This window comes from Melospiza georgiana, chromosome Z, assembly GCF_028018845.1.
Source record: "Melospiza georgiana isolate bMelGeo1 chromosome Z, bMelGeo1.pri, whole genome shotgun sequence".
Lineage (NCBI taxonomy): Eukaryota > Metazoa > Chordata > Aves > Passeriformes > Passerellidae > Melospiza > Melospiza georgiana.
Window position 1 is genome coordinate 70523686 of NC_080465.1, and position 24411 is coordinate 70548096.

Consider the following 24411-nt stretch of genomic DNA (forward strand, 5'->3'; position numbering starts at 1 on the left):
ATGTCTTCATCTGACTCCCCGCAGTTGTTGATGGAGTGTCTTTCTCAGATTTCCAGGCAGGGTCCCAAGCGCAGCACCCAGCGCCAGCTCCCGCTGCCAGGCGGCGCTCCCCGCGGCTCGGGCCGCTCCCGCCGCTGCTGAGCGCGGCCGCGGGGCCGGGGCGGGCAGAGAGCCCGGGGCGCCGCTCCTGCCGCGGGCACAGCACCTGCGGCGGCGGCGGGGGAGCCGCCGGGACTGCGCTGCCGGCTGCCCGCTGCCTGCATCCAGACCCGCGACCTCGCACCCCCTCCTCCTCCGTGCGAGTCCCCCTTCCCCCTCCTCTGAGCAAAGAGGGTGCCGGCGGTCGCACCCCGAGCTGCCCACATGAACCGTCCGGCCGGCTGGTCGACTCCGCGGCGTTAATGTCCATCTCGGGTCCGACGAGACCAGCTCAGAGGTGAGGGCGAGGACGGGAGCGCGGGGCAGGGCGGGGCGGGCGGGCGCTGTCCCGGGGGCGCCCCGCAGCTCCCCGGACACGGCGAGGTGCGAAGGCAGCGGCCGGCGGGGAAGCGCGCACCGAGCGGCAGCCGCGCCCTGAGCCCGCGGCCGGACCGGCACCTCCGCGGGTCCTCCCGGCCGGGCTGCGCCTCCCGCGCCCGACACCGCCCTGGGCCGGCCGAACCGGGCCGGGGGCAGCTGCAACCCCCGGCGGCGGGCAGAGGGCAGCGAGTACGTGCCGTGGCAGACTTGGGGCAGGGCGGCTGGAGAACGAGGAGAAGAAAAGGAAAAGGCACAAGGGAAGGGAAGGGGAGAAGGGAAAAGAAAGAGGATCGGCGAAAATAAAAAGAAAGAAAGAGAGAATGAAAGAAAGACTAGGGGAGGAGAAGAATACAAGGAGTGGGAAATGGGAAGAGGAAAATTAAAGGGAGATGAAAACAAAGAGGAAAATGAAAGTGGAAGGAAAAAAAGGAAATCTTGAAGTAAGGGGTAAGGGAAATAGGAAGAGAAGAGGAAGACAATAGGGAGAGAGGAAAGAATGGGGAAAGGGAGGTGTATAAGGAAAAAAGGTGGCAAGTGAAGATGAAAGGAAAATGAGAGAAAAAATTAAGAGCAAAGGGAGGACTGGATAGTGGAAGGGAAAGGGTGGGGGGAAGAAGAAAGAGAATAAGGAAGGGGATGAGGGGAAGGGGAAGAGAGGGAAAGGGAAAGGAAGCTTTGCTTGTAGCACATCAAGTCTGCGCAGACCAGCACCCCAGATGGGCCCAGTTCTACCCGGGCCAGCCTGAGAACAAGTGCCCTGGTGCTGCCCAGGTGCTGGACAAGCACAAGGTGACCTGCCTGCCAGTGAGCACAGGGCCATGGTCACACTCCTGTCAGACAGACTTGTGGGGCCTGCATGCCTGCCTTCCCCAGTGCAGCTTTCTCAGGCATAAAGGGACTGGAGGCCATCCTGTGCCTCCCTCTCCCACACCACTCACTGACTGGGGAGAGCCCACCCCACTCCTCCGGCTGCGAGGAGCAGTTGTTGTTCCATCCAGGCCTGGCCTGAATGACCCAGTGTGATCTGGGCTGTAAGACTGCTCAACTTTGTCTCAGGGCTGGGGCAGGACTGGGGAACAGAGCAGCTGGGAGCTAACCCTGCCTCTCCTTTCTGCCAGGGGCCCGTGTTGGAAGGAGATCTAAGATGAAGTTATGGGATGTTGTGGCTGTCTGCGTGGTGCTGCTCAACACGGTCTCCACCTTGCCCCTGCCCACCGGTAAGACGCCTTCCAAGGGGTCCCCTTCAGTGGTGGAGGGACCTGAAGATGATCTCTCCCCCATCAGCCTGCTGCCTCCCTATGCTGTGCACAGTGACTGTAAGAAACATTCCCCTTTGTAGCAACTGCTGTCTGTCTTGCTAAACTCGCTTCCCTTTGCTCAGGCATCAGGGTGAGGAGAGGATCCTCCCATTTTGTGCCCCTGTTTCTCCACATGCAGTGTCATTGGCTTTGGTCTTGCTTGAGCAGCTCCAAGCTTAGTCACTCTCCAAAGCTGGGGGTTGACGATTGCAGTTGCAATGCCCCCTGCCCACTCCAGCCCTGCCTTCCTGGCAGTCTTAGGATCCCTCTGGTTGAGGAACGTGGGGAGGTGGGTGGTACAAGCCTGTTGTATGCAGAGGAGCCGAGAGGAGGATCTGGCTCACACCCCTTGCAGCACAGAAACTCCTTCTGCAGCGCCTCAGCCTCCTCTCCCCACTCAGACCTGCCAATGCGATTATTCTCTGCCTGTAGTGGGCGCAAGTCCCGATGGAGGTTTGGCTCCGTGATGGGAGGCACTGTACACATCCTGGAGTACTGCTGAGCTTCATTAAATCCTCCTTGGATTCTGATCTCGAAATTAGTGTGTCCACATGGAAATTTACGGAAGAGTAGCTGTGGCAGGGTTAGGAGCCTGATGCAGAGCAATCCACATGAGCTAGCTCACAGTAAGACAGTTTACAATCCAAATGACAGATAATAATGCCTTGCTAATAATAGGTCCTGTGTCTACAATAGCAGGTACAGGATTTTCACAGTGGTATGTGAGCGCTATGTTAACTCTGGTGGCTTTCTAAAGAGAGAGGTAATATGACTCAGTAAGAAGCAGTGAATACTCACATGAATAGTGGAGACGTTCGCTTAGCAAAGGCGCAGACGCAGTTTGAAGGTTGCTTCTTTTGCCCTTGCTCATCCCCCTCTCTGTTTAGCTTGTTACAGGATACAGACAGTATCCAGTAATTGGGATTCATTTCTATCTCCTTTTCTGGAGGCATGTCCTTTCCCTGCGCCTGCACAGCTCCAGTCACAGGCAGCCACACTCTGGTTTCTCTGGGAGCAGCCAGGCTAACACAGCGAGGAGGCACCGAGCATTTGCTGTGACTTCACTTTGACGCCTCCCAAACACCCGTCTCTTCCATACACACACATTTATGCCCTTGCCTGTTTAGTCTTCTCTCTTCCCTTCTCTTGCTAGTGTTTCCCCCCTGCTGGAATCTTGCCTGGGCTCCCGCCTCCGCGTGTCCCAGCCTGGGCTCCTGCTGCTCACAGACTGGCAACCCTGACATCCTTTCAGCCCCTCCACTCAGGGAGATTGGCCAGAAGTGTTTCCTCAGAGGGCTACAGCCTGCCAGGATCATGGGGCTGTCACACATGGTGATCTTCTTCTCCATGGAAAGCCGTGTGGTGGATAAGTGCTGTCCTGCAAAAGGCAGTGATCAGCTTTTCAGGCCACCATGCTGCTCCCCTCTGCACAAGCTGGCTGAGGTGCTGGTGCAAGAAGAGCATTAGGGGGAAAGCATCATGAGTCAGTTTGTGGCTCTTGCATACACTTCAGGGTGGGAGAGCATTAATGCTCCATCTTTCCAGAGTGATTGTATTTGTACAATGCCTGCTTTTATCTTGAAACTGCCCTCTGGGAATATGGTCCGTGGTAAACTGATTCCTCTACAGCAGCTCAAGGGGATAGGCAGAAGTTGTGGTTCTCTCAGTTCCTAGCATGCAAAACTTCTCATCATTGCATCTTCTTTTTTTCCTTTCCTGTGGATTGGATAAACAAGAAGCAGGAAGAAAGACAACCTGTGTTTTACCTGAGCTGTGGCAGTATCAATATTATCTCTTTTTCCAGGGTACAGACATGGGCTTAGCCATGCAGAGCTGGGTGGAAGATTATTGCCCAGGATAGTCATTTGAGAAAGGGCTGATAGTTTGGTCTCGATTTTTTAACTCTGTGTGTCACTAACAAATGGGCCTGACTGCAAGAGCAAAGGAAGCAGTACTGTTCTTCACATCAGAAATTGAGGGAAACCCAGGGCGTTCCTGTGATCTTTGTAGGGCTGCAGTTAACACGACAATCGAGTGTGAAGGTTAGAAATTAATCTCTATGCAGCCAAGTCAGATGAGTGAGGGAAGACCTGCAGAAAGGTGACTGCAAGAGAGCAGTGAAATACTCTGGTGCACTTTTATGCTCTTTGTTGATTTAAAAGTGTGCAGTGTCTGGCAAACAGTCTGCAAACAGGCTATGAGGCTGATCCTTCCCAGGCACATCGCTGCCTTCCTGCTGCAATAGCACTTTGCTCAGGTCACCCCCATCAGTGCCTTTGACATCTTTGTTCTCTCCGCTTACAATCTGGTGCATGGCTTCAGCACAGCCATGCATTTGCTTCAGCACAGCAAAGACATAGAACTAAGCACACAAGAGCAATCAGTGTCTACACCATGTACATTTCCCTTTCCACTTGAAGGCTTCTCTTGCCATGAGGGCACAATGTGCCACAAGCACAGAGGTGTGCTTGCAGCTCCCATGTATTCCCATCTCTGTGGGTGCTGTTGGTCAGCTGCTTTGCTAAGGGCTTTGGCAGGGGACAGCTCACAAAGTGGTGGGAGCACCATCGTCCCTGTGTTGCCTTACATGCACAGGGCAGCGTGTGGGCTCTGGGTGCTGTGTGCGTTCAGAGAGGTGCATTGCTGTCCCCTAAAGCAATCCCTTTGTAGCCATTTGCTCCAAGGTCCATTACTCTTACTCCAGAGTAGTTGTGTCTCCCACACACCACCTGCATCAGGGCTTAGCAGGATTGTGAGATCAAGTCCAGCCCTAAGGGCAGGCCAAACAGCTTGCTGGGGAGCACATCTGTTTCCCGGGCCCTTGACACCTTTTTGTGTTCTTGTTTGATGGGATTGCTTTCTCTGCAAAGTACTCTGAGGTCACCTGATGTTGCCCCATGCCTTTCAGGTTGGCTTGAAACCTCCCTTCATTTCAGACTCCAGGCAGGGTTCTAACCTCCTGGGCTGATCAGGTGTAATGTGCTGACCTTTGCTGTTCAGGACAGTAATCAGAGATGGCAGAGGGTGCTAGCAATTGCTATCTTCTGCATTTTTAATTGGACTGGAGGCTGGAGTATCCTCTGCAAATGCAGTGCATTGGAGATGAATCCAGTATTTGTAGGTGTTTTAGCATCAATATTCATGGGATAGCTTATTTCACACCCACAAAAACCAGAATAGATGTAGTTTGTAACTGCTTCATTGTTTCCCTTATGCTACAATCCTCTGGAGGAAGAACACTATTAGCTTAAATACCAAATGCAAGTAGAACAAATATAAACCACATTATTATAAACTAAATACTAAGTCAGCAGCCTCAGAAGCATGACAGTGCAGAGGGAGCCAAACACTTGTTTGCATTATACACAGTCGCCAGTGAATACATCTTGTAACTGCTTGCTGTTGGATGAACATAATCAACATGTATGTGAGGACTGGAGGGTCCTAAAATCCATGGTATGATGGGTATTCTCTTGATCAAGTGAGAACCTTTACTAAGAGCTAGTGGTAAGCAGGTAGAATTAAATGAAACATCTCCCCATGCGATTTTCCCTCCTGGTAAGAGGAAAAGATAGATTTTGCATCATGGTGTCTGGGTTACTCTATAGCTACTGAATGGTCATTCACTGTGGGAGCTCCTTTGGTATATGCTGTGACACACCATGGTGTGTGTTTGTGTTATACCTCTGTTAAAAATTCTTCTTACTCCTTCGCAGTGTATTTAATGTTGAGCTACTGGTTTTAGATGCAACTTTATTAACTAATATGGAAAGTATCTAGAAAAAAACAGTGATATTGTAGGGTTCTTTGAGTCAAAACCAGTATTTAACTATATTTCCAGCTGAATGCATTTCCTTCCCTACAATATTTATTAGGCCAGCTGAATGCATTTCCTTCCCTACAATATTTATTAGGCCCATTCAATGTCACAAACTGCAGCCCTCATGTTCCAGCCCAGGCTTTCCTGCTCAGCACACCTACGGTGTGGCGTGTGTGCTTTACACGCAGACACCCAGGAGCTGCAGGGGTAACCTGCCCTGCACAGTAAACCCATCAGGGAGGCATCAGCCACCCCGAGCAGGTGCCACCCTGTGCCATCTGATCTGTGTGTGCCCAGCTCAGCCCGTGCATCCAGCACAGCCGGCATGTCTGTGTATGTCCTAAAGTTTGTTTGCACAGGGACACCCAGGTTATCTAGGCTTTCAGAAATCCCAAGCATTCAGATTGGTCCATTCATGGGCAAAATTCTAGGAGAATAAAGAAACCAGTCAGATGTGGTTAAATCCACAGGCATGTAGCCCTAAAAGCAAATTCCTCTGCAGTCTCAGGTATAAATGCTGAATATGCTCCAGTGAAGAGCACTCTGTGACTTAAGGAAAAAAAAGTTCTGAATTGCAGGATAATAAAGTTCTATTTCTCATTTTGAGTTATCCTTTGCTGAAAGTGTTAGTTTTTTGCTGCTTTTCAATTTAGGGACCTCAAAAGATTGCCAGTGAAACTGTGGGTGCTGTTGGATGTTTTGCAGGTGTTTATTGACAGATAACATACCTGCACATACTTCTCTTTGTTATCTTTCATAAGACTCTTCAGTATATTTTAGAAATACCCTTGTTCAGGATTTGCAGAGCTTCATAGCATTCCTTGAAAACCTGAAGAATTTGGTTGTGTTAAATATTCATTAGACTGTCACTGAATTCAGTGGAGGAGTCATTGTCCACCAGTAGAAGATCCTCTGACTGATAGGTTGTAATGTCTTTGTAAATTATGCTGTTCCTAGTTAGTACTGCAAAAAGCTGTTTTAAAATAATTAAAGTTACAAAAGCTTTGAGAAGCCATTTGGATTATTAAGTCCCACCATGCCACAATTGCAGGTGTTCAGAGGTGAATATTACGTGCAAATACCCAGCTTTCATCCCTCCCCCCACCACTATCTGGAGCTTGAAACATAAAACTTGTAGTACATAGGCCAAACCCTACATAACCACATTTGTTGTGGATTCCCATATTTCTGAGGCAGTAAGAAATAAGTGCAAATAAGTTAAAATAAACAAGCAATACAAAATACTGCAACGTAACCATGTCCAGGATCATCTGAGATCTAAATAGGCCACTGACACATTAGTGCTGGTAGAGTGGTTAGTACTGCAGAGTGGTCATTTTTTACAAAACCAGCTCAGTTTCTGATCAAGAAATATCCTTTGGTAAAGAGAACCACAGGAAAGATTTCAGTTGTTCTTGGAATTTCAATCATGATTGCAAAGAAAAGAAAGAAAATAGGATCAAAAACACAGCTGCAAATAAAATGTTGTGACAAAAATGTATGTTAGAATATGTTTTAAGACCAAGGACTTAAAATTAATTTTGTGAGGTATTTCATGTAGCAGCATTTTTTTTAAGGAATAAAGCCACTCGTATGACCTAGCAGAAGTTTAGGCTCTATTTTACATCACTTAGACTGAAACCTGCAGGTACATTTCTTTGAAGTCTTTGGAACTTGTGCACATACTTTTAAGATTATTGCACAGGAATATTCTTCAAAATAAGCAAACACATGTATTTATTTTCCTATGTTGTGGCTGGGCAGTGTTATAGCAGTATGCCAAAAATTCTCTGGTGGCCACACTTTTAGAGGCAAGCTGGTCATATCTCCTTTGAATAAACTGTGTACAAATAGCTGGACTATCTCTGCTTCCATCCAAAGCATTTGTGATTTCTTTGGCAAAATCAGCCATTACTTAGGATATTTCTGAAGGGATGTAGCACCCAGTGTAGCAGTTAGGAAGGACCTTGCTCTTTGAGCACACACCAGCTCTATCTGGCAAAGTGCCACCCCACACTTCCCAGCAGAGCCCTTCTGCAGTGGAGCACATGCACCTGCCCTAGAGCCAGGGACTGATTTCTGTAGCAATAACAATTTTCAACCAGCAATATTAAAACCTTCCATATTGTTCCTTTTGTAAACACATTGAAATGCAGGCAATTGAAAGGCAACAATGAAAGATCATGTGTTATTTATAGACCAGATCACATCTGATAGCAGCAGAGATTGCCACAAGAGAAACATCAGCCAAGATTTTGCCCAGACTGCTCTGCCAGTCTATGGCCACAGGGAATAAACTGGGTTAGGGTCCCTTTAGAGTCTGTTCTTCCTGCTTTGCTGCATGTTTTTGTTCCTTGGGGATGCTCTAAAACCCAAAGGGAGATGCAGCATAAGAGCACAGGCATTCTAGCAATAGCTGATGTTATTGATTTAAGTGTGCTCTTTCCCTTCAGTGAACTGTTATTAAAGAGGAGCTGGGTTAGCATTGTGGGCTTCTACTGATGTCATAAGAGAGCTGGGCTGGGTCATTTCTGCATCAGGGATGGTGAAGAAAGTATCACCAGTATTTCCTCCATTAAAACCTGCATGCTTGCCTATTAACTGGCTGCACGTGTTCATGCTAACAGAGGTTGCAGGTTTCGGGTCTCCCTCATATATACTCAGGATTTGAGGTTCTAGCTTAACAAAATATTGGGAGTAAACCTAGGTTTTACTGGGAAACTGGGTATTTACTCAGCATGGTATGGATGTGGCAGGGTACCAGATCTTATGGAGGAGTCAACAGGTATGTGTCTTGCCCAGGTTTGGTTCCTACTTGGTCCATGGCTTCAGGCAGGATACTGACACTTTTTCTATCTTCCCCTTTTACACTCTTGTGCTGTAAATTCTGATGCAGGGATGCTCTGAGGGTGCTCACATCCCTTAGGATAAGGTCCTAGCACAGGTGGGCTCCTGGCAGCATCTGCAGGAGATGCCACAAAATCTCAGGTGCAGCTGCTGAAATGCCAACTGCTGTGTGATGCTCAGAGCTGGTGAGCCAAAGCTCTGTGCCAGAGGCAAGATTGCATCCTCCTGTTGCTCCTCTGCTGCCTGACTGCTGGGTGAGGTGTTCCTCTGCCCACCCCAGAGAGGCAGCGGTGGGGGTGAGCAAATGAGGGTAGCCCAGCATTGGGCACTGTGAGCAACCTGGACCAGGTGAGGAACAATAAACTCCGTGAGCAGGTCAGCTCATGACTTCCCCCGCCTCACACAGTCCATCTGACCTGGATGCTTCTCCCTGTGCTCAGGGCCTTCCCACACTGGCAACTGCTGCAGTGGTCCCGTTGTCTCCCCACTTTCTGCCTCTGTTGAGAACCAGCATTTCTGCCTGCAAGAAGGCAAGCAGAGTACAGAAAGGGAGGCACTGCCGAGCATGGCAGAGTGAAAATACAAAGGACTCTGTACAAAGGACTCAAATCCACAGACAAATCTGTGGATTTGTCATTATGATCGGCATGTGGGAAGCTGCAGGGTTAGGTAGTGAGCTACAAACACAGAATTGACTGCTCCATCAGGAGCAAGAACACCAGGAAGGTCAATCCTGTGCCTTTTACCAGCATTGTCTCATTGTACCTGAGCAGTGTGAGTGGCCCTGGCATCACCCACGAGGTTATTTAGCACTTGCCTTGATGAGAGACAGGTGACACCGGGGAGAGGCTCCATTTCTGAGTCTGAGGGGAGCCACAGCATGGGCTGGGAGCGAGGTAATACAGAACTCTATTAAACATTTAAGGATGAGCTGACCCTGGTTTGTTTGATGCTCTATTTCCTAATGTATGCAACCAATGAGTTTCCATTTCACTCTTGGTCCCATGGATTTTTCATGAAAGCAAAGTCATGCCTCAGAGAGATGGTATTTTAATTGTTTAAATACCAAAAACGTTTCAGCATACTATTTTTAACGCCCGCCTTCACTTAGATATGTTCATATAATATTGTCTTTTTATACCAAATATTTCATTTTCAATAAAACAAATGTTTTATCCCCACCACAGTTGCTACTTTCTCAGTTTGTAAAGCAGAATGATCATCACATTAGTATTTTTAACATGAATAATGTTGCACTTCCACAAAAAAATTGCTTCAAATCTCTCCTAAAATACATCCCTGTGGTGTGAGATGGAGGCATTCTGTGTTCAGACAGGCCATGTCCCTCTATAATAAGCACCAGAAAACAATACTGCAAAGCAGCTAAATATTTTTTAAAAAATTAAATCATGATTATGAAGTCAAGTAATCTTTTTTTATTTGATTGATTTGGTTTGATTAGGAAGGTCCCAGATTAAATACCAGAACTGTTTTTGAAAAGGGGCCATTTAATCCTAATGCAGATCTGGATCTACATTTTCAAAATATTCCTTACCATTACAATGAGCTGGACTAAATCCCTAGAACTTTGAAATCATCCTTCAGGGTCTGATCCTGTTGTTTGAACTTCTCCAATTCTCAGGTGAAATAATTCAGTTAAGTGTTTGGTCTAATGTTTTTGTGTGATAGCTATACACTGTCACAAAAGCAGGCATTAAAACTGCAATCTAAAAGCAAAACCTAATTTTGTAATGTTTAATATACCTTTTGTGACTTCTGTTACATCACTTCAGCTCCGGGTTTGTGAAGTGCCAAATAATGTGGCAGTTTTATGAGGTTGAAAAAAAAAGGAAAACCCACCTATATAAATCATTCTTCTGCAATCTACAAGGTTTAACATTTTCTTGTATGCCATGAGAGAGAGCATGGTTAGAAGAGACTGTAGTTAGTCTTTTAAATCCATACCGAGGCATCAAAAGAAGAAACTGGATGTTTGTCTCAAAAACTGAAGATCCAAACCATCAGTTTGTAATCAGGTACAAGCTGAGGATTTCTTGCTTTATCATGCTAGGTTGCTGCCATTGCACATAGGGGACTATTCAGCTTTAAAATGAATCTGTTGATAGCAAAATCAAATTAATAGATTTTTAAAATGTAATTGTGATCACATTTGAACAGATAGAAATAAATTGTGCATTTTTACTTAATGGAGACTGTTTTTTGATAATGGGATGCATTCGGTGTGAGTTTCCATTTAGACCTGTTTCATGTAGAAGTCTATCAGAACACTTTATAATTTATCCTTCTAAGAAGCACAGGGACCAGATCCCAGCCTTGGTGTCACATGCTGTCTCTAATTAAATAAGAAGGCAAGGACAGGTTGTGGGGGTTGCAGTGGGGAGGATGCCCGCAGGAAGGCACATTTCCCCGCACTCCCAAAGCAGAACTGAGGGCTGGATTTCCCCGGGGCTGATGGGGAGTGCCGTGGCTGTTTGGCTGCAGGACCCTTCCCTCGTGTGTGCTGCCAGCTCTGCCTGTGCCCAGGGGACAGAGACTGTGCTTGGGGACAGGCCAGTCAAAGCTTCAGGTTCCAGAGAACGTCAGTGAGGCAAGAATTTCAGTTTTGCATTATAGAAGGATGTTCCAAACCTGGGAGTCTGGGTCAAAGCTATGATCTGACTGTGCCCTAAGTGTTTAGGAAACAAGCAAACAGCTTGCAAACAGCAAGCAGAGGAGGCAAATATTCTTGTGTTTGGTTTTAGGTTTTTTTTTTTTTTTGGTTTTTGGTTGCTTGGTTGGTTTGTTTTTTAAATTAGTATTTTAAGTGAGTCTCACTCTGTTGAAGGTGTTCACCAGCTGTGCCCCCAGCCTGATCACTCTGCTGGATTCCTATTTGCATGAGTCTTGTTATCTTTCTTTCTCTTTCTTTCTTTCTTTCTCTTTCTTTCTTTCTTTCTTTCTTTCTTTCTTTCTTTCTTTCTTTCTTTCTTTCTTTCTTTCTTTCTTTCTTTCTTTCTTTCTTTCTTTCTTTCTTTCTTTCTTTCTTTCTTTCTTTCTTTCTTTCTTTCTTTCTTTCTTTCTTTCTTTCTTTCTTTCTTTCTTTCTTTCTTTCTTTCTTTCTTTCTTTCTTTCTTCACTTTTTTATTAATTTTTCTGGTTATGTGAGAAAATCTTCACCAATCAAGAGCCCTTGCTCAGCTGGACAAGGATACAGAGAAGGTGCTCAGAGGCACAGTAGCACATGGACTGTCATCAATACCCAACAGTCTCGTGCTCTTTTTGCAGCCATAGGAAAAGGCTCTGCCTGTTCCTGCCTGGTGGCAGGGTAATGAAAGAGGAAAGGAGCTGCAGGAGAGTGAGCTGAGCACAGCAGGACACAGGTGGTGGGTGCAGCTCCCACAGGCCCTGCTGCCTGCCCAGGCTCCTGCTGCAGGGACACCAGGCAGGGATGGTGCATAAACACCTGCAGGTGCCTGCACACAGGCTGCCTCCAAGGGACTTCCTCAGGGAGCTGGGCAGTCAGAAACAGCTTTGAGAACTGTGACATAAAACCCAAACTAAACCTCATGACTTCACACCAGTCTATGGCACCATGGTTTAAGTGGTGGGGCTCAGCCCATCGCACCCAACCAGAGGGGTCTGTGAGCCTTTCTCACACCCTCTGAGCAAGACCCCATGCTCCCTAAGGGAGGATTTTACTTTTGTAGAACATGCATTCCTTTCCTTTGGGAAACACATGTTTTGAGGTGCATCACACAGGCAAGACAACCTTTGCAAACCTGTATTATGCTGCTCTGGCTGTCCTATCCTATCCTGTCCCATCCTGTCCTGTCCTAGATAGCTTTCAAAAAAAGGGGCAGACAGTGTCCAGGATCAGTTTTTAAATTCTAAATTCCTTCACACCCCAGAGCTTGAGACTGGGGACTACTCCTCAGAGATCTTTGCTGCTTTAATGCCATTATCCCATCATTTTCTGCTGGCACACTGCACAACATGACAGGCATCTGTCATGTGTTTGTTCTCTCAGCTTTTCCGGCAGAAGGCAAGTGTTGTCAGTAAACTAGTTTGTTTTGAAAAAATGTGTGCGTGTGTGTGTATAATTAATTGTGTTTGTGTGTGTGTATGTGTAAACGAAGCACACATACACACATATGCAAAATGTGTATCTGCTCCTTGCAGGGGTGTGAAATCCCCCCAGCAAACTCTGCTGCACAGTCAAGTCAGCACAGTCCGTGCAGTGTGAGAGAAGCTAAGATGCTGTGAGACCATAAACATTTTCTAAACAGAAGGGTAACAAAGTACCCCTCTACCAAAAACTTTATTCAGCTTACAAACCATGGCTGCTCACTAAGGCAGCCCCCGTGAGTGCTGATGCTCCCTGGCCACAGCTCTGCTCAGCACCCCCACTGCCCCCAGCAGAACTTAAAACACTGCACAGACCAAACAAGTGCACAGGGTGTGATGTCTGTGGTGTAGAGAGGTCTCAGCATCCCTGGAGCACATCTACCACGTGCCCATCAGGATGGGGACATCCCGCAGTCAGTCTTCTCCACCTTCCCTTCTGTCTGTTAGCCTTTTATGGAGTTTAGTCACAGAGGTTATTGCTTATCCATGTATGATGTCTGATGGAAGCTTCCTCAGCATTTACCTCTGGTTTCAACCCATTGTGCCTGGTGTCAGTGCTGGTGTTTCCACTGGATTGCTCTGGGTCCCATTTCAGCAGCTTTTCACAGAGTTTTGTTTCAGGCTCTAGGTCCTCACACCCATGCTTGTTGGAAAGCTGAATATCCCTACGGAGCCATGGCTGGCACCTCAGCACAGGGCTAGGACATGTCTCCCTCCACTCCTGGTTGTCAATCTTTCTTCCAGACCCCTGTGACCCATTCCCAGTGACTGCTTGTAGTCACACTGATGACTGATTTATTAAGCAGTAGAAAATTATCTAATTGCAGGGATTGGAGCTGTTGCCAAGACTGTTAAATTATGGAAGCAAACCTGGGATACCTTGGCACGGTGTTGAAGCTGCCAAAAGAGCATTGCTGCATTGCTCACAGCCAGTTTGAGGCTCCACAGGCAGAGGAGAGTGTTTGCTTACAGAAACTTGCAAGGTCTCAGTGAGTAGCCCAGAAATGCAGCTGCACTGTGTTGATCTGATGTATCTATATAGCCTGTACCAGCACATGAATTTTAGGTGGGCAGACAGTGACCAGGATGACCTGCACACTTTCTCAAGGGGAGCTCTGTGCCCACTGTTTCCACCAGTTTCCTTTTATCACCCACAGGCCTTTTGTCTCCTCCAGTGATGTAATCTCCAAATATTGGGGGCCACTGCAGGAGTCTTACTGGTAGATTTGGATACCTGCATGGGATAGTTTCCAGTTCCCTGGACTGAAGAGAAAGTCCACACTGGAGGCAGGAAATTGGAATTCATCTTACTAATAGTACTGGCATTCCTCCCAGTGAGTCTCCAAAATATATCCTGGTGTTGCAGTTGGGCATGAGCAGAGCAGGGATCCTCAGCTCCATTAGGCACTTGGAACACTTCTGGAACAGTTCGTGTTAGAGCCTTAATGACATTAGCAGGACCAGTCTTGCTGCCAGTGACCCCATTTTCTGGGTGCAGCTTGTCTGTGTGTGTAGGTAGGATTTCTCTAGTTGAATGCTGTTGAGTTGATTATTTGATCTACTTTTTGCCCTACTGCTCGCACCTTCTGCAGGGTTGACAGTGCATGTCTGTGTCACCAGCATTGCGTGGGGCTCTTTAGTTGCATTTAGTTTCCTCAACCTGAAATATCACAGGCCACTCGCAGTGCAGAAAGTTCTCAGTGGCATCACCTCCCTTGGTGCAGCTGGGGTAGGAATCACACATGAACCAGGACGGATCTCAGTGTGCACTTTTATCAGGAACACAGTCCACCACATGGGTCTGCCCTCCTCCTATCTACTACCCTCCAGGATATAGTTGCCCGAACAGTGCTACCCTGTAGCTGTCTGACTGGTATTTAGCCAAAGTACACTCCTGCCTATGGCACTCACAGGGATAGGTGGTATTTTTGCCTCTCAATTGCAAGCCATTTACAAGTGATGTGCCAAGCTGGATTGTCTCTTCAGTTAATCCATAGTTTTGTTTCTCCCTTCTTGGGAGAGGGAGCTCTCACTACCCTGTCAGCGTGCCAGGCTCGAGATAAGCATAAGGCTGAATGTTGCAAACAATAATATCTACATATAGGTTGGCTTTTGCTGTAGCTGTCTCTTGTCCCCTTCCTGATGGTTGATCACTGCACTAATTTTGTTAAGCCCTCGTATGTTTCCCTACAGTTGTGTTTCACTCTCCATAGCCAAGGTCTCGTTGCATCATACTGTTGGTAGAAAGGTTGTGCTAAAGAATACATGAAAGAGGTGTGGGCTGGGGTAGTCACAGTGGTATGAGAGGAGGGCAGTTGGAGTTTAGGAGGGAGAAGGGCAGTTCTAGAGCCATCTCCTCAGGGCTACATCCTTCTCTAATTTGGTTATAGACTAAGAAAACTAGTTTCTGTGTAGGAAATCTAGAAACTACTCAGTCTCAAGCAATAATTGCCTTCTGCCAGCTACTTTCCATCTGTATCTATGTCAAGGACAAATTTGTACTTCAGCAATGGGGGTTATGTGAGCTCCATGTGGGTCATCTTTTTTAACTGAGTCTAGAAAGATGTCTAGCCCTTGTTGCTTTAAAGGAACATAGCCCACTTATTGCCTGGACCTGGTTCTTGCTCGGTCAGGCAGTACTTGTACAGAGTAGGCAGACCAGCCTGTTCGGCAAAGGAGCTGGTTGGTGCATCCAGTGGACACATCCATCCAAGCAACTCCCCTCACAGTGTGTATTTGTTACCTGCTGCAGAGATAGAAGAATGCAAGAAAAGTGTATTTACCACTGATGTTGCAGAGATATGGAGCTGGGTCCTGCCTTGTTCAGGTTCCACCTAACTGTATAGATAGCAGCCATCCATCCTTTGTGTCTTAGAACATGAACACTGCTCTCTGGGATTGTTGTTTTTAGCATGGATAAAACAAAGTGTAATTCACTTTTTTTCAGTTCCAGACTCTACATCTTATAGCACCCTGTTTGCCTTGTATCACCCTCATTACGTGGAGGTACAAGGTTTCCAGCCTCCATTACTCTTTTACCAGTCTAAACTATTTTGCTGGATACATCCAACAGAAAACACATACCTCTGATCCCTTACTATTGATGGACGGAGGCCTCTAGGATGTGGCTACTTCAGGCAGCAGTCCCCATTCCTGATCATGAGCAGATGCTCTCTGTTCCAGCAGGTTTTTGCACTGGCAGAGTTGGGGTCCTGCTACCCCCATCTCCTCTGTATTTGGTGCTTCTACTGAGGATATGAGGTACACTTTTGCTAGGTAGTGGGGGCAGCCTCATGCCTTCCTGCCTCCTGTTAACAGAGTCAGTGCTACCCTGTTTGAGCTGGGTGCCTGTGCTCAGGTCGCCCATTGGGATTCCTGTCTTGCTGAGCTTATTAGGGAAATGTGAGTAAATGGAAGTAATGGAATGGAGTAAGTGGAAATGCTGAGCCTTTGCCTGAGGAGCCATTCCAATCTCAGCGCCTCTCTGAGTGGGAGCCTTTGTGTAGGTACCAGCTCCTGACCAGGTGCACTGCACTGGATATTGCCTCTCCCAATGTTCGGTGTTCCTGCAGTATTTGTAGGAGTATTGGAGATGGATATGCCCTTATATGCAAGACCAGTGTGACACGGTCTGTTGTGTGTTGGGTTTTAGGAGTTTGACATAGTCTGTTGCGTGTTGGGTTTTAGGAGTTAAGTACAGAAAGGAGCATTCTCTTAGGACTTACTTGAAAGGAAGAAGTCTCAATTTTTGGGGCAATAACTCTGAAAAAAAGATCTCGATATTGCAATATAGTTTAAGATGTGGTCATTAATAATGCAAGGTAAGGGCATCCACACACAGAGTCCTGGCAGCCTGGCCCTCCCTTAGTTCTCTGAATTCACTAAAGCAGGTAATTTTGAGGGATTTAGTCCATGGGAAGATTAAGGATCTCAATGCTTTTTTTTTTTCCCAAATCATGATGAAATGGCAAAATTTATAAGCATTTCAGAATACATTTAACTTCACCCTTCCTGAAGAGGTTCATTCTGCTAGTATCGAAACATTTAATTGACTTCATAGTACAATTTACTTGAATAATTCATAAATGAGATACCAAGTGATAAATTAAATAGAATAAAAATTAAATTTTCATAAAAGGAAAATGTATTCATAACATTTCCCTTAAAAATTAACATAATACTACTATTCTGACCTATTTTTACTCAGTGTGATCAGCATCTTGTGATACAAAACACTTACATGAGAAATTATTCAAAAGCTATGAAAATAATTATCCCCTAGAAGCAGTAAAAACCCAGGCATTCATCCAGGAATAATATCTCAGTCTGGTACCCCAGGAAATCCTCCTTCTGTCATGCCCAAAAACCTTATTGACAGGTGGCTTTGGCAATACTAACTGCTGCTGGTGTGAAAAGAAAATAATTAACAACTATAATGGAAAAATTGCTTTAAAGAAACCTCTTCCTGTTGCTACTTTGCTGGGAAGAGTCTGTATAACCTCTCTACTGGTGGCTTCATCCACCTCTTAACTAATATTCATACTATGATATGTTTTTCCTTCCCTCTATTTCCACAGGGCTCATTCAGTGTTAAAAGATGTGCTGAAACGCTACCAAGCATCAGCAGACACACACAGAAATACAAATACGTCTCATTTATCTTTCCCCAAATGAGTTTCTGTGATGACCTAAACCATTCCAAATTCTCCTTGATTTCTGAGGGTCTGGGCATGTGTTCTGAAGTCATGGGCAGAAAAGCTTGCATGTGCGTAATATTTTTTAGTTGTGAATGGACAAACTTTGTGATAACTGATGTGTGACAAAGCCTTTTCTCTCTTTCCCAAACAGCTAATATGCCAGAGGATTATCCAGATCAATTTGATGAAGTAGTGGACTTTATTCAAGCCACTATTAAAAGACTGAGGAGGTCACCAGATAAACAGACTCCGATTTTTTCTAGGCGGGAGAGAAACCGTCAAAATGCAGCCACAAACATAGAGAATTCCAACAAAAAAGGAAGGAGGAATCAAAAGGGCAAAAATCGAGGATGTGTCTTAACAGAAATACATTTAAATGTGACCGACTTGGATTTGGGATATGAAACCAAAGAAGAGCTAATTTTCCGGTATTGCAGTGGATCTTGTGATGCAGCTGAGACCACCTATGACAAAATTTTAAAAAACTTAACCAGAAAGAAAAAACTGGTCACTGACAAAGTGAGGCAAGCCTGTTGCAGACCCACAGCCTTTGATGACGACCTGTCCTTTTTGGATGATAACCTGGTTTACCACATACTGAAAAAACATTCCGCAAAAAGGTGTGGATGCGTCTGACGGCTGCATGTCGAGGCGGCACAGTTTTCCATTCCTGCTATGCTGCAAAGAGAGGGACCAAGGTTCCCAGGGAAGTGTCTGCTCCAGGTGGAGGAAAAAGGACCAAGAACACAGACTAAGGAGCCGTGAGAGCCTGGGGATAAGGAGGCATGCGGCAGAGTAGAAGGATGGAGACTTCTGGCGTCCTATGGGGATTTAGATAAAAGCTCAGGTGGAGATGACGATGGATGGATGATGTGCACGCTACCTTTCCTGTTTGACTCAATCCACCATCAGTGAGACTCAGTCCATGAGGAACGTGCTTAAAAACACAACCCTGCCATACCACGCTGTGTTGTAGTTATGCCATGATATACCAGTTATACCAAGAAGCTTAGCTAAGAAGTAGCTTAGGAGTCCCTTACTAATCCCCTGTGCCCCCAGCTCTACTGAAAGACACATTGTGCTGCTGCTCACTGGAGGGCAGTTCCTGAGTGCTTAGGACAACTCCTAAGCTATAAGATTACCCCTGTAAGTAAGATGATATTGGGCAAATATCAAAATGACCAGGCTCAAGTTCTTATGAAGCAAAACAGTTCCGCTTACTGGCTAAGTTTGGTTATTTCCATCTTTTGTTTCTTCAAATTGAGTGCAGGATTTTGTTCTTCTGATACCTGTGAAAACAAGTTGAGTTTTTAAGCACTTCTTCCTAGTATAGTAAGATAAATAACAAGCCCAGCCTACACAAAATGCGTTTCTTTAGGTTTACAAAGGACTAACGTCACTTGCATAACTACATTTCTATTTGGTCATTGTGATTGAGAGAGACTACTTGATGCAATGCATCCCTTCAGAGACATAAGTATACAGAAGATATTTATTGAGATTAAGTTATTGTTATTTATTACAGTTCAGTAATGAGTCTCCTTATTTATTAAAGTGTCTTTCAAAGGTGCCAAAGTAGATGGCACTTGGGGATATAGAGAGACAAAGACGTTGGGAACAACGGTCCATGCTTTTGATTGAAGGTGTTAACTTGAATGCAAAAAATCACTTACTTTACCTTTTTTTCTTTTAAACAAAATCTTGATTATGCTCACAAAAGGTAGTGCTGAAGCCTGCAGCCCTTATTCCTGTCACTAAGCCTTTTGAAAATTACTGCAGTCGTGCATGTGCAGGAGCAGCAATGGCTCTGGACGAGTGAGGGCCGCAGGACTTGGCTCAACATTAGCAATTTGTTAGAAAAACTAATTTTAGTCATATTTTAAATGTAGCCACATTTTTTTCTCACACTTTATGCCAACTGACCTCATATAACTATTGACAAATGGAAAATAATCACATTTAGCCTTATAATTTCTAGTTATATTTATTTAAGCTTTTCCTTCCATACTTCCGTATAGAAGAGGTTAAATCCCTCTTACTAGTTGTTAGCCCTGGATTTAATATAGCCTGCAAGTAAACAGTTGTGTTAAATAACCAGAGTGTTTTGTATAATTTGCTGAAACATTACAGGATCATACCCATGCAGCAGAACAGTCCAAGTTTCCTTAGGAGGAGGGAGGTTGTACAGCAAAGGTGTTTGTACGTGACCGCTAACACAAGCTCTCATTCTGGAGACATTTTTCCCAAAAGAGCAGGAGTGCAGGTCACTAGACATGCCTGACAACCAGTGAAGCATCAACTCCCACAAAAGCAACATGAAAAAAAATCCTTATTGAAAACCATGGTCCAGCCTTTTATCTCAAGCATGTAATGGCTCTCCATACTCATTTTGCCCTGGGCCCCTTGGGGCGCCACTGAAGAAGGGTCTAGAGGTCAAGAAGGTCCAGACCAGGCATAGAAAGGTGTTCCAGGTGCCATGGCATGTAACCCATCCCAGCTTCCGCCGCTTTCCTGGGTGGATAGTCCTGGAGAGCCAGCCGCAGGGCCTGTTCTCACACTGCCACGGGGACACTGCCAGCCCCTCCGCGCTGCTCAGGGGCGGTGGCACCCCCACGGTGGCACGAGGTGGCACCGAGCGCCTGCCGGGCACCGAGGCTCAGCTGCGCTGCCGGAGCTGATCGGCGACAGCGCTCAGGGCTGAGCCTTCTCCTGCCCCAGCTGGTGAAAACTTGCCCCAAAGCATTTTCTGTGCAGCTTGAAGGGGCTGCAACCAAAGCAAATCTCTATGTTCAAAATACAAAAGGGTAAAGTTTGTGATTTTTTTTTTAGGTTTTTGGTTCGTTTTTTTTTTTTAGTTTTTAGACCTTACTGAAGACAGGAGTGTGCTTCTCTGGATTTTTTTACTTCACCTGCAATTATATGTCTCAGTCATTTGTGTTAATCAACCAAAGTTCTCTACAGACTTTATTTTTGTACAATATTCATTTTATAACTTTTTACAAAATAAAATTCATTTCTATTGTTACAAGGTTGTTGTTTGTGCTTCCCCACCATACAGTTTCCAAGTTACAGTGTTGTCCAGTTTCCCAATCTGCATGAGACAATGCTGTGGGGCCAGAAAATCCTCCATGGAGTGAAGCCCTCCTTTCCTGTCTCGCCAACACCTTTAATGTGGATCAGAGGTGTCTGTAGCTTCTTAGTGAAACATAACTGAGTCACTGCAATGACTGACTTGAAAATGCTTGGTGAACAGTGACAGTAGTCTACACAGGGGCAGGCTTCAAGCCTGGGGTTACTGAAGCTGCGCCTTGTCCATGTCACCTTGGCCACTCATGGCCACAATTCCTGCACTCAGAGGAGATTGCATTTTGCTTTTCTAATCCAGGTGTCACACCAGTTGGACTAAATTCCGTCTACTTTGTCCTTTTTTTTTTCATCTTCAAACAGGAAAATAAAACTCAAGGAATTTTCTTTTCCGCCATGATTATGGAACAGATGAGGACAGGTTTTGTGGCTGTGGCCAGCAACATTTTCTCAACTGTTTCGTGTTAAGCTTTGCAGTTCCCATCGCAGGGCCCATAAACACACGCAGACTCACAGGTTTCACCGCCGCACTCCGTTCTGCTGCAGAGAGGAAGAGGGAGCGTCTGACGGCGAGCCAGAGTGCGGGAGATCAAACACTGCTAATGCACAGCATATGGATGCCTTGGTTTCATTTGTGCTGGCGGGGACCTTGCACGCAGCCCTGCCCCAGCTGCTGGAGCGCACAGCAGAGCTCGCAGGCCCGGCTTTGGAAGCGCACACCACCAAAGGCATTCCTCCTCACATGCCACTGCCTCCACCTCTTGCAGCACAAGCCCATCCATCACATGCAAAAGCTGGACACATTCAGCGTTTGGCGTGGGAATGACCTGCAGTTCCACATTCAGAGGAGATTGTGCACTTTCCCAAGAGTTGGAGGGAGTGTCTATGTCAGACACAGCTGTGAGGTGCTCCGAAGCTTAATATCTGTTCTAACAGCCCTTCTGTCTGCTGTTACAGGGATGGGGAAGCAGAAGGTCAATGCAGATGCCTTTCTTGGTCCTATCAGGCTCTGAGTGAGCCAGCTGGCTGGAGCAGTGTTGCTTGCACGGAGCTGTTTCATCCTCCATCCCCAGCCTTCCTGGTGAAGACAATTTGGAGAGAACTAAAGAGGCTCTGCTGCTGCAAGAGCCAGGCTTACCACTGCTAGGCTGGCATCTGCAGGCTCCTTTCCTGGTTAAAGTGAGGCTTGAAGTAGTTTGCTGACATGCTGACACCCTGTATGTGTTAAAGCAGTTTGAAACCTTCAGCTGGCTGGTTGTGTAGAAGATTTCAAGAAAGGACTTAGATTTTCATTTGTACCTAGGAAGAGCCAGTTCTGGGCTAGACATTATGCTACTGCTTGAGTAGCAGACACAGCACTATCCTGGATCACTTCTGGAAGATAAGCCATGTCCCAAGATAGATAAAAATTTTAAAAGGGAGAGGATGAGGCAAGCATCATAACCATTTACACTTACTGAAAATCAGGGTGTTAAAACTTTACTACCCAATATCTTGATTTTTTTTTTTTCCTTTTTCAATTTTGTGTTGAATTTTCTTGTATCGGTTAGCGTAGTGCTGCCAAACAAGAACGACTGGCTAGAGACTTAGGACAAACTATGGCTGTCTAAGGAAAAGGCAGGTATTTTGCAAGGAGGGCTTATTTACTGATGCAGCTTGGAAGTCTGTCCCTCAGTGAGACCCCTGCAGCAGAAGGGATTGCAGCCCTGTGCTTCCCACAAGCAGGACTTAGGAGAGAAGCTGTCATCACAGCAGGTCTTTCTGCCATCTCTCCATCCCACAGCAGCCTGGTGCTGCTGGACTCAGTACAAGGAGGATGAAGTAGGCAGAGCTGTGTCTGATTTTGGGTTGTTTCACCTCTACCCACAAAAGTGGAGAAAGACAAAGGCAGCCAGTGCCTCTGGAGAAGCACAGGAGGACACCAGAAGCAACCTCGTTCATTGCAATCTGGATGGCTAACTAAAAATACAGAGGAAAATATCAGGATGAGGAAAACAAATGGAGCTGACACATTGTATAAATAGGTCTCCAAATGTCATGCATGGCTGGAACAAAGATGTTTTGTTTCAAAGCAAGAGACAACTTGAAATGGCTCAGTAATACACATTGAGAAGTTTGCTTATTTGGAACAGAGCTCTTCTAATGAAAAGGTTAATTGTGTTGCAATGGAAAAGAAAAAAGGCAAAGCAGAGGCCAGGCCTGCACTCCTCACCCTGACAAAATTTCCCACTGGCTCAAAGTGAAGATTTTCTATCACAAACATCACAGGACTGAACTACTAACATTCCAATAAATTATACAGCAGGTATATTCATGGTCAGTAGGTATATTCACGGGTCAGTAAGACCATATATTTCAGCAGCATAAATCCCACTGGCTTTCAGACAAGTTGCAGCAGAAGCCAGTGAGGGAAACATGGTGCTCAGCTCAGCCTGATGCAGGGAGGTTTCCTTTGTCAGGCACCGAGCTCCAGTACTCAAGGTCAACACTGAGAGGTCTTCATTTGCCATTGTTTCCTTCACTGCTGAAAATGCAGCATTTTATTCACTTTTCCACAAAATGTTCACTCACAAGTGAAGTAAAAACAACGGGCTTTTGAAGGTTGAAAAGGGCTGCTGTAATTATCCAAAGAGCTGACGTTTTGTCCGCAACTTCTCCATCTTTTTGACTGCAATCTGAGCTCTATCACATGTGCAGGTTTCCTCCCTCTGCCCCAAACCTTTGTTTTACTGTCCCGTGGTACACTTGATAATGAAAACTTCCTTCTCTGTCACCTTAGGAAAGGCACAAATATGGTCCAGACTCGCACATATTATCCCCACGTGGTCCTGGCAGGACTAAAGCCATGAACATCCTCACCAGCACTACTCCATCGGCTGTTGTGGGGTTACTCCAGCTTCACAGGAGTCTGAATAAGTATATCAAAGCTGGATACTTTCTTAGCAATATTCACATACAAATAGAAAAACTGTATCCTTGTACAATCCCCCTACTCCTTCCATTTCTATTTCATAGAATCATAGAATGGTTTGGGTTGGAAGTGACCTTGAAAGTGACCTCATTTCAACCCTCCTGCCACAGGCAAGGACCCACTAGACCAGGTTGCTCAGAACCCCACGCAATCTGTCCCTGAGCACTCACTGGGATGGGACATCCCCAGCTCCTCTGGGCAATCTGTTGCAGTGCCTCACCACCCCCACAGTTAAGCATTTCTTCCTAATATCAAACCTAATATCAAACCATATTTCAGTTTGAAGTCCTTCAGCCTTTTCCTATCACTACATGCAATTATAAAAAGTCCCTCTCCAGCTTCTCTGTAAGTCTTTATTTGCAGGAAGACTGCTATAAGATTTCTCCAAAGCCTTCTCTTCTCCAGGCTGAACAATCCCAGTGGTCCCAGCCTGTCCTCAAAGGAGAGGTGCTCCAGCCCCCCTATCATCTTCATGTATTTTGAGATTTCCAGACCTTTACCACATTTCACTCTGCTCCAATCATGTTGCTAACTCCTCGGGTTTTTCCCCACTGGCACTCACCCACAGTTTTCTCTTCCTGGACAGCCTCATGATTCATACATTAATCTCTGGCTTCACACATGCTGTAAACATGTCCCATAATTCTTATTTCAGGTTAATATCATTTTCCTCTGATCCAAACAGGGTCAACAGGCACTTCTTGTTAACATTCAGTATTATTTTGAACAGAAGTTTCTATCTGAAGATGAATTTTTTTTCTTTAAAAACTCACAGCTTAGAGATCAGTTTTGAATTACTATATTTTGAAAGATACAGAGACTCCTTTCCATTCTTTTGCACAGGACTAGGCAGGTTCTCTGAGGGTGAAAGTGACTGTACAATCAAGGTAGGATGAAGATCTCTCAGCACCCCATTTCTTGCGGTGGGTCTCAGCTGGGAGAGAAAGGAGCAGAATAAAAAAGCAAACTCGGAGTGCTATTTTCCCTAAGAATCCCATCCCAGACCCAACAGTTCACAGTTCAGAACATTCTGAGCCCTATGTTTTATTG

The 24411-nt window shown here is 45.8% G+C and overlaps 1 protein-coding gene across 2 annotated transcripts; it reads left to right on the forward strand.

Annotated features, from left to right (window-relative positions):
• The first annotated feature begins 1663 nt into the window (after positions 1–1663).
• Positions 1664–20771, forward strand: GDNF (glial cell derived neurotrophic factor). 2 transcript variants are annotated; one of them, XM_058044602.1, is made up of 2 exons: positions 1664–1835; positions 17458–20771. In XM_058044602.1, the coding sequence occupies exons 1-2, from the start codon at positions 1664–1666 to the stop codon at positions 17940–17942; spliced, it is 657 nt and encodes a 218-aa protein (XP_057900585.1). In that variant the 3' UTR covers positions 17943–20771. The 2 variants fall into 2 exon arrangements, with proteins under 2 accessions (XP_057900585.1, XP_057900586.1); XM_058044603.1 differs by having other exon boundaries at positions 1664–1736.
• The last annotated feature ends 3640 nt before the right edge of the window (positions 20772–24411 follow it).

Coding starts and splice junctions, on each gene's coding strand:
- GDNF (XM_058044602.1), top strand. CDS start 1,664: ATGAAGTTATGGGATGTTGTGGCTGTCTGCGTGGTGCTGCTCAACACG. Junction 1,836..17,457: donor CTATGCTGTGCACAGTGACT/GTAAGAAACATT, acceptor TTTCCCAAACAG/CTAATATGCCAGAGGATTAT.